Genomic DNA, 12,623 nt, shown 5'->3' with positions numbered 1-12,623 from the left:
TTTCTTTTTTTTTTCATTCTTAATCCACGCACAGGTGAATAAATCACCGGATACTGCTTCAAAACGCATCTCCTGCTCTTCCTTGAACTGATGTCTGTCTGACAGCTTGTAACGCTCCTGGTTAGAATACCAACGAGCTGGATGTGTTGTGTCTGTGCGCGCTGGAATACGCACCCCGGCTCAGGGGGGAGACCAGCCTGCATTCTGCATGATCACAAATGCACGGGTAAATCCGTCTTATGATAGTTTTAAGAAACGCACAAACACACAAGGCCATTTGTGCGATGGGGCTTAAGCTGAGAGCCTTGGTCATAAACCGATCGTTTGGGATTTCCTGATCGCTGGTCCCACACTTATTTTACATTACACACAACAATGAAACGAGAACGTTACTGTTAGATTCCCTCACGCACAGCTCTGGCAGGTAAGGTGAGTCCAGCAAAGCTTTGAGTTCTCTCTCATGCCTTGGCAGAGACACAGAAGTGCTGGCATGCCTGCAGATTAAGCACTCTGCCTCTGGCCCACTTGATTAAAAGTTCTTTGGTCCAGAACCTCGCTCGCTCCATCCCGAAATGTAAATGTCTCCCTTGTTTCCTACCGACGAGCACATTTGGGGAATAGTAGAATTGCGTCACAGAAGCAGACTACACCCTGCATTTAGAGGGCTTGCCCCTTCCTCTACAGCATTACCACGTACTCCTCCCCCCATAACCACACACACACACGCAGCAGTGACACTTTGTAGTCATGTCTAGCATTTAATGCAGAGCTTTTCAGTTTGAACGCCATATGTTTATTGTGAAGTGTTAATGTTACATTTCTCTGTTTTTCCCCCCCAAATAGGTGATAGTGGACACCCCCACCAGCCCAGTCACCAGTGGCCTACCCTTATTTTTTGTGATTACAGTAACCGCGATCAAGCAGGTAAGATGCTGCCTAATGATGCTGATATGTGTTGTTCATAGACAATTTATTGTGATTTCTATTGTCATCTCCTCATAATGCTCCTCAGTGCATTATACCTTTCCTCTATCTATCTATCTATCTATCTATCTATCATAATGAGTCCCCCTGCCTTCATAACTCCCTGCTGGGATTTTTGTATGAAGTACGTGACTAATGCTTTCTTGGGTTTCGTATTAATGTGCTCCGCTGATGAATTCTGATTCGGGAGAAGACGAAATGGGCTCTATGGGAATGTGAGCAAACAGAGAGAGAGAGAGAGAGAAATTATCAAGGGCAGGGTCTATTTCTTTGACTCTGTTGCTTCCATGTCCCAGCTTTAGATGTATTGTTCTCACATTGGCTTTTTAGTTGGTCTACTCCTGGGGCTTTGAAACGCACAATAGTGGGTGTGCTTCCTTACAAAAATACATGGGCCTCACTGATAGCGCTGGACTGCATTCAGCCAGGCTTTGAAGTGGGACAGCAAGGCGGTCCGCCCGACTCTATTAGTCAGGTGTAGGTGAACTGTACAGTTCAACTGACCATCCGTGGAAGGCCTCCCCTCTCCCCTTTCATCCACCTGGCATCGTTTCTCTGCATCACTCATCCAGACTTTCTCTCTCCTCCTCTCGCCTTTCCTGGTCATTCTGCTTTCTGGCTCGAGCTCCACCTTGGCACACACTCTGGGTTCCCTCTCTAGTCTCTACCCTCTGCATCTTTGCACCATCTCTCTATCGCTATCTTAAAGTTCTTCTGCTGGCATTGAGTAAACCCCTAGAGCTAACCTTTTTTGAGTCTGATGTAATATAGTTATTTAAAGAATCCTGAATTGTATCCATTTGTATAAGCTTGTACTTTAATTAAACGAGCCAAACAATATTGGTCACCGTCACGCGCTGATGCTGCATCAGTAATATAGTCCAATGTGTGTTTCAATGCATATCGCCTCCTTTGTGGGCCTTGTAAAGGCCTTATAAGTCCCTTATAAAGTCCCTTATAAAATACCGTTAAGCAACAGCGTTGACTGCTTATTTTGCTCATGACATGTCTGATATGACACTATATGGACATGCTAACAAGGTTAAAAACTTGACTGTCTTTTGAAGTGGTCGTTACACTACTTCAAATGTACACTAGGCTCTGTTGCCTTATGCTTCTGCAGCCCCAGGAATTATTTTTTGTTTTATCCGATTCAGTATTATTTCATGGCATACTGTTCCAATGCACTGCTGGACAATCGCTATCGCATTCTGCTCTTTTTCACATAATGATGAAATACTAAATGTAAAGATTATATTGTATGCACGGACATTTCTTTGTGTCTTGTCCTCTTCTCTTGGTGAGAGGTCCTGTCAAACCTTTATTGTGTGAGAGTATATGCTGATGTCAATGTCCTGTCCCTCAGAGACAAAAGTGTGTACTTTTTGTTTTATCAAGCAAATAACTCAATGCTGATTTTGATATGTTGGCGTAGGGCTACGAGGACTGGCTGCGACACAAGGCTGACAATGAGGTGAATAAGTTCCCAGTGACGGTGCTAGAGGAAGGCCGGAGGATACAGACGGAGAGTGAGAAGATCAAGGTACCTTTCAGCAGCCACATCCACTGGAATAAACATTTCCTTAGAGACATGGCCAGTAAGAAGCTGCTGGCAGCTTGTCATGACTGTGTTTGGAATATAAGCACAGGGGAGAAAATGCTCTGCATGCTCAACTGATTAGATGTTCAAACATGGGTGTGATGGTAATTCATTTATCCAGGGTGTTGTGTGCAGGTTAGTTCGCCAATGTATTCTTATCTGTTGCTCTGCAACAGTGTTTTCAAAGATTTATGATGTTTAAAAGTTAAACATGCATTAAACAACATTTATACATATATACGTATGTATATATATACACACACACACACACACACACGCATATGTATATATGGCTCCTGGTTATGTTAAACCACCACTGGGAATCTACATCCAGCTGTCAAAACCAAAACATTGTTGCTTTGTATGAAACTTTGTACAGCTGTTTCCCGCACAGGAGCGCACACGATAGTTCAATGTAGGCTACCTCCTAGTGTGAAACGGACAACAGCTAAAATAAACATTTAGCAAGCTGTAGAGCCAGATATTTTGTCAGATGTTAGCTGACCAAACCAGAGCTAAAAGGGGAGTGAATACTGATCAGTGGTCAGACTCACGGATGCTCATGTTGCTCTGTTTATGCTATATCTTCAAGTTAAAACAAATTAGCCACAACAAGTTGAAAGGAAATTGGCGGCGATGTATGTTTATTTTGGAGTCCTTCTGCTCCCTGGTGGTAAAGCTGTGATTGTTTAAACTTCTGTCACTCATCCTGTGCCAAATCCTATTGATCTGGGGCCTAAGAAGAAGAAGGAGAAAGCAACCTGTGAAAAGTCTTTGTAAGTTGTGTTTGGTTGTTTTCCTTTGATCAGGTTGGAGATGTTGTGGAGGTGAAGGAAGACGAGACCTTTCCCTGTGATTTAATACTGCTGCAGTCTAGCCGAAATGACGACACGTGTTTCGTTACCACAGCGAGTCTGGATGGAGAGTCCAACCATAAAGTAAGATGGGCCGCGCCGTTAAGTAATATTTGCTATAGTTATACTTTATGTTTTTATAATGTGACGCTTATTAGGAGAGTGGAAAGTCCGTATAGCAGAGCATCCTATTTTCCTTGTCTGCGTGTGAGGGGTAGGGGAGGGCAAACTTGACGATAATGATAACTTGACCTGAGCCAGTCAATGCTCACTCCTCTCTCTCTCTCTCTCTCTCTCTCTCTCTCTCTCTCTCTCTCTCTCTCTCTCTCTCTGTCTCTGTCTCTCTCTCTCTCTCTGTCTCTTCCACTCGTTCAGACACATTACACGGTGCCAGACACGGAGAAGGATCTGGAAACTCTCAACGCCACCATCGAGTGTGAACAGCCACAGCCTGACCTTTACAAGTAGGAACTCATCATGTGGCCCCAACAGATTCACACCACAAGCATGTGTTGCTTATGTTCGTTGGGCAATGGCTTCACTCAATGCCAGTTGAAAATGTCCTAAATTACTGTAATATTAACATGTCGATTTTTAAGAGGTTTTGGCAAGCCTTGGTGTGCGCTTCACATTAGGAACGGCAGTAGTGGGCCTGGTGTCTCCAGTAATCTGTGGTCTGCCCAGCGTAGAGGTGATTCTTATTCTCTTGTCGGACTCTCAGCTGAGTCAACAGACAGCCTTTGGCTCCCCCTTGGGGCAAAGGGACAGAATATTATCATTTAGCCAGACATCAGAATGGTGTTTGAGACGTGCTAGGGCTGTGTAAGCCATGGTGCCAAACGCTTGCTATTCACAGTCTATAAAACTGACAGCATGCTGCTGGCTAACCACCACTAATTAGCTGGCTCCTAAACCTCTGCACCTGAGTACTTACAGTTTTCTGAAGTAAATGAACTCTGCATAGATTTGGATACCTTCAGTTCAAATATGCTCTGGTATTAACAGATTGAATAACATAAGCAACAAAAACAAAGTCTGTATGTCATGTTGTTCCAGGTTTGTCGGCATTATGAACATCGACAGACACGATCAGGAGTCGGCAGCAAGGTGAGAGAACTCATGCACAACAACCTCAGCCCACTTTAAGTGAGAGCAAAATGAAAACACAGTTGCTTAAGCACTCATTTGTTTCCCTTTGTATCGCCAACAAATCATTATTCCATCGATTCTTCATTACCAGACAAACATGAAAAATTAAAACAGGCTGGCATGGGTTCAGCCACTGCTTCCAAAGCACTCCCACAGGCATCTATCACTGACGGCTTTGTAGTGACCATATAAACAAAAGCCAATGTCTTTCTCAAGTACACTGGAACTGGTGTAAGCCCAGACTGCAGTCCTACTGTGTATTGTCACTGCGTATTTTAGAGTAGAGGCCAGCTTCCCTGTCAGGTTTCCATTTAGAGAATAGAGGAGTGTGTGGATTGCACAGCTTCTGCAACTCTTTGATCTACTGATGTGATTGTGCAGGTCTTTGGGCCCAGAAAACCTCCTGCTGAAAGGGGCAACTTTAAAGAACACTCAGCAGATCTGTGGTGAGTGAAATGATATTGACTTTATTGCAATATTTTAGTGACGATAGCTAGAAAGCCAATCCTCCTTCTCATTCTCCCTTTTTACTTCTCAAGGTGTTGCGATTTACACTGGCATGGAGACAAAGATGGCTCTCAACTACCAGGGAAAGTCTCAGAAACGCTCTGCTGTGGAGAAGTAAGTTTAGAGGAAATGATGTGAACAAGTTAAAAATACGTGACATTACATTTGGTACTCATTAACTTGATTTATTTGTTATTTCTTCAGGTCTATCAATGCCTTCCTTCTGGTTTACCTTTGCATATTGGTGAGCAAGGCCCTAGTGTGCACGACACTTAAGTATGTGTGGCAGAACAAGCCCGGACAGGATGAGCCTTGGTACAACGAGAAAACCCAGAGAGAGAAGGACACCAATCTGGTGAGCAAACCGGCCCGTCCTTGTTGTCAAAGCAATGAACTGTGAGTTCAGAGTCTGACAGGCACCACAACAGTTCAAACCAAGACGTACACAAATTCCCACCGGGAGAAGAATAGCTAATGGGTCTTGGTAGCATTGCACCAGTACTCTGTATTATGTTTATTGCAAATGTTACTGTACCTAGAAGGGCTGTGTTAATGTGGTAAATACTTACCCTGTGAAAGCGTCTCGTTGTAACTTGAGAGGTCGCAGTTTCATTGTATTATAGTGTTTTACAAGCCCTAAACTAATACCACTCTCAGTGAAATGGCCACTGCAGACCTACATTGTGACATGGTCCATTTTATTGGCGGATAACCTTCTTCCCTAGCCCTCGATGAACTATGAACATTGTGATTTCCAACATGTCTTCATATTTGTTGTTACATTGGATATTCCAGGGCAATTTAAACACATGATGTATGTTATGCATGATGTAGTCAAGTTTAGATATACATTTAAATATGTGCCTGTGTTCTCGTTTTTTTCCCCCAACAGTACCTAAAGATGTTCACTGACTTCCTGTCCTTCATGGTGCTCTTCAACTTCATCATTCCGGTATCCATGTATGTGACGGTTGAGATGCAAAAGTTTTTGGGATCCTTTTTCATCACATGGGACAAAGACTTCTTTGATCCGGAAATCAAGGAGGGAGCACTGGTCAACACGTCAGACCTCAACGAGGAGCTGGGACAGGTGAGGCAGACGGATGGTCAAAATGAAATGAAACAACATTCAAATGTCAGAAATGTAAGTCATTGAGGAATCCATTTCCACAAACTCACCATTTTAAAACTGGGTGTGATATACAAGGGGTGCTAAACACCTGCGTGTGTAGATGGAACACAGCAGCTGTATGTCACGCACGCATTATTCAAAATTTCAAGCAAATTATTTTGCACGTAAACCACTCAAATGTTAACCTGCTTATAGTTCACAACTAGAGTTACAAAAATATGCAATTTCTTTTCCATTTTAATACTTGAAGAACAAGATATGGTCGAGTCCATTAAAACGTGGTACAATGCTGATTGGTACAATGCAATTGTAAAATATGAACTGCTTATAATAACACCAGACCGGCCGTTCTCTTGTTTTTATGGCACCTCTTAACTCAAACAGTGCTGCCATACATCAGTCACACTTGGTTTGGCTGATGATTACTTCAATTAAAGGTGATGCTTCGTTAAACTGATTAATGCAGTGTAATGCTTTCTGAGAGTGATTGCCTAATCTTATCGTTGGAACCTGTTAAATGGGAAAGTGAATCTTTATTGGTTTGGAAGAGCCTGTCATGTATTTGTATCACATTGCCTGCAGGTGGAGTATGTCTTCACAGACAAGACGGGCACCCTCACTCAGAACAACATGGAGTTCATAGAGTGCTGCATCGACGGCTTCCAGTACAAGTACCCGGACGCGAGCTCCGAGTTGGACGGATTCTGTGTCACAGATGGACCTGTGAACAAAGTGCAGGAGAAAGCTGGCAGGGTGGGTGTTGTGGTGTCCCTCCATCTGTTGTAAAAGGCACACATGCAGCAACATATGGCCATTACATAGCTCGCTGCTCAGAAAGACCCTTCATAGGTCAGCCACATGCAGTCTCCTTGACATGTCAACATAAGCACTCAACATGGAGGCGGAGCAATGTGGCTGTTTGCTCTCGACATGAGCGGCTGATAACACTTTACAGACTGTTGCCCATTAACAAGCATGTTGATAAGAAGTCAATTATCACAAATGGTTGTAAATCCAGGGCTTTATCTCAACTCCAGCTACTGTATATGGCTCCATTTGTGGCTGTAAATGAATACATTTTGTATTTGCACACACAAATGCAAATCACAAGAAATAAATATAAAGTACATGTGAGGGTGTGGTACAAACCTGTAATGGCTTTTATATATACTGTATATAAAACACACACCCACAGGACATGCAAAATATAAACATATACAATAACCAGTAGAAGTGTAGTTAAAACAAGAAGATCAAATGTAGAGAAATCTACCTTAAACTAAATCTGTATTCTTATATCTTACATTAAATGCAAATATACAAGTTTGAGGAATTTGGATGTAAAAAAACAGTCAACAACTGCAATTAGTAGGACAGCTGCAAAGAACGGCTTTGAAAATAGTAAACTGTTTCTGCAGCAGCAATATTTTGCAGAGATAAGTTTGAAACGTACTTGCCCGTAAAATGTTAAATATGGATACATTAAACTAAAATATGTTTGTAAATGTGTATTGTGTACAAAACCTCTTATTTTTCATAGAGATGTGACCTTTTTGCAGACAAAATCAATCAGAATATCTAAAAAAAAAACATGATGAAACGTTCATTATTTCTTCATTCGCTCAAATAACAACAAATTAGGCTTTTTGACATTTAACGACCATTAAGAACGTAGTCGCGGAGTCACTTAAAAACACTACCATGACAGTTCTATCTATAAAGTAACCTGGTTAAAAAAATTGTTTAAAAATATACCCATTATATAAAGCCCTAAAAATTAAATCCGTACGTTCTAAAAGTGCCCTGTAAGTTGTTTTCTTTTAAGGAATCCATACTGATAATTATAGAGAATATTGTGTGTGTGTGTGTGTGTATATGGGTTACATTTAAAATGGTGGTTCATTAAAGATTGTTCATACATTAATTTTATTATAATAAACCGCATCTTTTTCTTTACTGTACTAAGCCCTGTTCATGTGGTGTCATCAGGAGAAGGAGGAGCTGTTTCTGCGTGCCCTGTGTCTGTGCCACACAGTGCAGGTGAAGGAGTCTACAGAGCAGGGTCAAGGCCAGGAGGACGGACTGATGGACCAGGTGGATGGAGAGGTGCTCCAGCCACCGCGGGAGCAGAGAGGCTTTATTGCCTCCTCGCCTGATGAGGTTGCTCTGGTCAAGGGTGCCATGAGGTAAGAGATGGGCTGTTATGACTCAATGAGACGAACTGACATTTTAACAATAGTTCAAAGAGCAAGCGTGTGGTTTGAATATGAATATCACAGAATGGATTTTGAAAATCGTGCATGGTATGCAGTCAATTCACAGAGGACATGGGTACACAAGAGGCTCATTTGAGATGATTTGTCTCCATCTGCAGGTTTGGCTTCACATTTCTGGGCCTGGAAAGTAAAAACATGAAAATTCTCACCAGGAACAATGATATTGAAACGTAAGTCTGTCATTTCACAAACGACGTTTTTAGTTTTATTGATGTTTTGCACTTCAGCTTTTATTTCCATTTTGTACCTTTGACAGGTACGAACTGCTTCACGTGTTGAACTTTGACCCAGTGAGAAGGCGAATGAGTGTAATTGTCAGATCCAAATCAGGTGAGCTTGAGGTTGCTGTCCGGTTTATTGCATTGACCGTGATTTAATGTTGGCCTCAGCCCTCACCATGCTGTGTGTTTGTTTTTTATGTCCAGGTGATACATTGCTCTTCTGTAAGGGAGCAGACTCTTCCATCTTTCCTCGCGTCAAACAGGAGGAGGTTGAAAGAATACGCATGAATGTGGAGCGTAATGCGACAGTGGGTGACATCAGCAAATTTCCTCTTAATTTCTGTTATCTTTACTTAAGTATATACTGTATGATTCTAGGGTTAGACAGCTTTTATTTGATTAGTAAAATGATGTAAAAACAGATGGTTTTCTTCTTGTTGTAACACCGGGTGCTGTGTGTTTCACTGTTCAGGAGGGCTACCGGACACTGTGTGTGGCCTGCAAATATCTCAGTGCAGAGGACTACGCCCAGGCAGACGCAGGATTGAGGGAAGCTAGACTGGCTCTGCAGGACAGAGAGGCGAAGCTCATGGCTGTTTACAACCAAGTGGAGACCGGCATGAGTCTAATAGGAGCTACCGCTGTAGAAGATCGGTGGGTGCTCACACGACATAGCCAGACAGTTCTCACAGATGTACCTGTTGACGTTTAAAGTTGACAAATGTTTGTTATCTTGCTTGCAGCTGCTGTCCTTCCCTTTCTCTCTCTCTCTCTCTCTCTCAATAAAGATCAGTGCCAAGAATTTTAGGGGGCCCTTAATCTCACAGAATACACCTAAAATTGACAGGAGAGGGCAAACGTTGGCAGATGCCACCAATAAACGTGTCATAAACGTCCTGTTCTGTTTTATATTTGCCTCTTTGGTGTTTTGCTGGAATGAACACATCCCTCCTTTCTCTCCTTTTTACGCAACCTCAACACTTTACAGTAGTGGCCTTTCAGAACCATTTTTCTTCCTCATGCCTTTTGCCACACGTCACCAGATTCCTGGTAGTGTTTTACCTGCTGTGAATCGGCTTCTCTAATTTCACCTGAGAAATGGTGACAGCCAAAAGTCCCCTTTATTATGAACTTTATTTATGTAAGGTCACACCGCCAACTTGTGGTGGAATTTGGGTACTCTCTTCCACAATCCAAGACTACTATTGAATTTAGAAAATTCATTAACCAACGCAATCAGCCTGCATCAATGCATTTCATCTGAAATAGTAAATTCATTTACATCAGCGAGTAATTATTGTCATCTCAGATTATTGGAGGAACAGGAGGTGAATATCAAACTCCTTAAATATACTATTGTTTCTATTTATTTAAAGTGCTACCCCAACCTAAACATTCATGATTTATGTGAATTTGGTACATTTAGTATAAAATGAGACCATGGTTATGTTGATGCTACCAATATGTCACATGTCCCAAAGTCCCTTCTAACATCTGTCTGAGCAAAGACAATCTCAACCTCATTTAAGTTCCATTTGCACCAGTGAAACGGCTGTTTTCTTTGTTTTCTTTGTCATAAAGCTGTCTCCCTTTGCGATATTGTAATGCACTAAAACTCCTGGGAAATTAACCCTGATGTCCATAGTTTTGTTTAACTGGTTTGTCTTCCACTAACTCTTCGAGTTTCACTTGTCTTATTACTTTTTCTCTTATCCCCCAGACTTCAAGAGGAGGCAGCGGAGACCATGGAGGCTCTGCAGGGTGCAGGTATTAAAGTTTGGGTCCTAACGGGGGACAAGATGGAGACGGCAAAGTCCACCTGCTATGCTTGTAGATTGTTCCAGAGAAGCACAGAGCTGTTGGAGCTTACTGTGCGTACTCTGGAGGATGGAGGGAGGAAGCGGGAGGAGCGACTGCATGAGCTCTTGCTTGAGTACCACAGGAAAGCTGTTCAGGATGCACCACCGATTAAGGCAGGCGTCACCAGGTAATTTTACGATACTTTGTTCTTGTATTCGGTTGATTATTTAACCAATCTGAATGTCATGGATGATTAAACTTGAATCTATTTCCTTGTTCTCTTTTGTAGGACCTGGTCTTCAGCAAACCAGGACTATGGTTTCATCATAGACGGAGCCACTCTGTCGATGGTGCTCAACGCCTCCTCTGAGTCCAACTCAAGTAGCTACAAGAACCTGTTCCTGCAGATCTGTCAAAACTGCACATCTGTGCTCTGCTGCCGCATGGCTCCTCTACAAAAGGCACAGGTCAGAACAATCGGGTGAAAATGTGGGAAATATGTATTAAAAAAAAAAAAATGTTTTCACAGTGAACACTCGGTTTCAGGTTTTTGAAAGACTTTTGTCCTCTGTCTCGCTCCATCTTTAGATCGTTAAGATGGTGAAGAATTCTAAAGGCAGCCCAATCACACTTTCCATTGGAGATGGGGCCAATGATGTCAGCATGATTTTGGAAGCTCATGTTGGCATTGGTAAGAAGTTTCATTCTCTCTCTCAACTATTGTTCCAAATGGAGGGAAAGGTAACTTTTTGGTGAAGGTAGTGTGCAGGGCTCGAACTTAAGGGCATCCGTTATCCCAGGAACGGAAAAAAGATGGATGATGATTTTTAAAAAAAAAAGAAGAAAAAAACTGGGACTGGGCGTTCTCTGAAGAAGTGTTCAATGTAGAACTGTGAGAGTAGCCTACACAATGTAACACGGAAGACACAAAGACGGGGACAAATTCCAACCATGCTCTGGTCTCTTTCCCTCTCTCTGTCTCTCTCTAAAAACTAAAATATATGTATAAAATATGAGCTCATTTTTAATGTAATCATTTTCAGGGTGTTTTTTGAAGTAATTATGGAAAAACAGTCATTATGTAATTGGATCTACTGATCTATGTAATCAGATTTACTACGGGTCAGTTTTCTTTTTATTTCGGGACGGTGGTGATGATGGCCTGGTAGTGTGTGACATTTGTTGTTGGTGTTCCAGGTATTAAGGGTAAAGAGGGTCGGCAGGCAGTGAGGAACAGCGATTATGCCATCCCCAAACTCAAGCACCTCAAGAAACTGTTGTTGGCTCATGGGCATCTCTACTATGTCCGCATTGCACACCTGGTGCAATATTTCTTTTACAAGGTAGGTGGAACAATGACTTCATATCTATTATTCTTCAGCCTTATTTTGTGTCTCACCAAAGCCTGTGTTTCCCAAACAAACCAGAAACTAACTTGATTTGAGGGATCATCTGGTGACATGTTTGACACAACCAATCCTCTTTAAATAATTAAACAGTTTCTAGGTTGAACTCAGGTTAATGTATTGAATTATTGTACCTACATCATAAGCACATGGGAACTTATTAATGCATTTGATGTGTGAGACTTTTCTCTTTCTCTGTTCGCCTGCAGAACCTTTGCTTCATCTTACCTCAGTTTTTGTACCAGTTCTTCTGTGGCTATTCCCAGCAAGTGAGTATGTCCCCGAGGCCCTTTGAGGTTCAAAGATGTTCTGAACATGAAAGGAGGCGGTATCCCTTGAATCCACACCTCCTCGTCCTTCTGACTCTTTCCTCAGATTGCTCCTTCCTCACTGTCCCCTGGGATGTCTGAGCTCTGACTGATATGTTTACTGACTCTGACTACATAGTTAGAATGTAATACAGACATGTGTCATGTTCTGCTACCGTAGTACAACATATGTGGCTATTATGTAATCATGGTGGCATGTACGCGCGTCTGCGTGTGAGTGTTGTGACACTGTTAAAAACACAGTCATGTAGACCTGATGGCAATTTGGAGCACATTGATAAATTCAGTTTTGTTATTAATGAGAAGTAAAAGTATTTTATTAATGTTTTATGGCACCGTGTTCATGGCAAAACTGCTCCTGACAT

At 42.1% G+C, this 12,623-nt stretch overlaps 1 protein-coding gene across 4 annotated transcripts in view; it reads left to right on the top strand.

The window, feature by feature from the left end:
- atp11c (ATPase phospholipid transporting 11C (ATP11C blood group)) overlaps positions 1-12,623 on the top strand; it is a 40,010-nt gene that overhangs the window by 18,646 nt on the left and 8,741 nt on the right. For all 4 annotated transcript variants that reach the window (XM_076102821.1, XM_076102823.1, XM_076102822.1 and 1 more), the window contains exons 4-23: positions 844-924; positions 2,420-2,527; positions 3,394-3,522; positions 3,814-3,902; positions 4,495-4,545; positions 4,969-5,033; positions 5,127-5,208; positions 5,299-5,449; positions 5,987-6,184; positions 6,809-6,979; positions 8,216-8,412; positions 8,601-8,672; positions 8,759-8,832; positions 8,928-9,031; positions 9,196-9,377; positions 10,444-10,710; positions 10,813-10,990; positions 11,112-11,214; positions 11,721-11,866; positions 12,139-12,198. In XM_076102821.1, coding sequence (XP_075958936.1) covers positions 844-924; positions 2,420-2,527; positions 3,394-3,522; positions 3,814-3,902; positions 4,495-4,545; positions 4,969-5,033; positions 5,127-5,208; positions 5,299-5,449; positions 5,987-6,184; positions 6,809-6,979; positions 8,216-8,412; positions 8,601-8,672; positions 8,759-8,832; positions 8,928-9,031; positions 9,196-9,377; positions 10,444-10,710; positions 10,813-10,990; positions 11,112-11,214; positions 11,721-11,866; positions 12,139-12,198 — 2,508 coding nt within the window. The remainder of the gene's footprint in view (positions 1-843; positions 925-2,419; positions 2,528-3,393; positions 3,523-3,813; positions 3,903-4,494; positions 4,546-4,968; positions 5,034-5,126; positions 5,209-5,298; positions 5,450-5,986; positions 6,185-6,808; positions 6,980-8,215; positions 8,413-8,600; positions 8,673-8,758; positions 8,833-8,927; positions 9,032-9,195; positions 9,378-10,443; positions 10,711-10,812; positions 10,991-11,111; positions 11,215-11,720; positions 11,867-12,138; positions 12,199-12,623) is intronic.

This window comes from Anarhichas minor, unplaced genomic scaffold (genome assembly GCF_050575085.1).
Source record: "Anarhichas minor isolate MPS153535 unplaced genomic scaffold, ASM5057508v1 ptg000028l, whole genome shotgun sequence".
Lineage (NCBI taxonomy): Eukaryota > Metazoa > Chordata > Actinopteri > Perciformes > Anarhichadidae > Anarhichas > Anarhichas minor.
The sequence above is the reverse complement of the archived record's forward strand: the minus strand, read 5'-3'. Positions and strand labels throughout refer to the sequence as shown.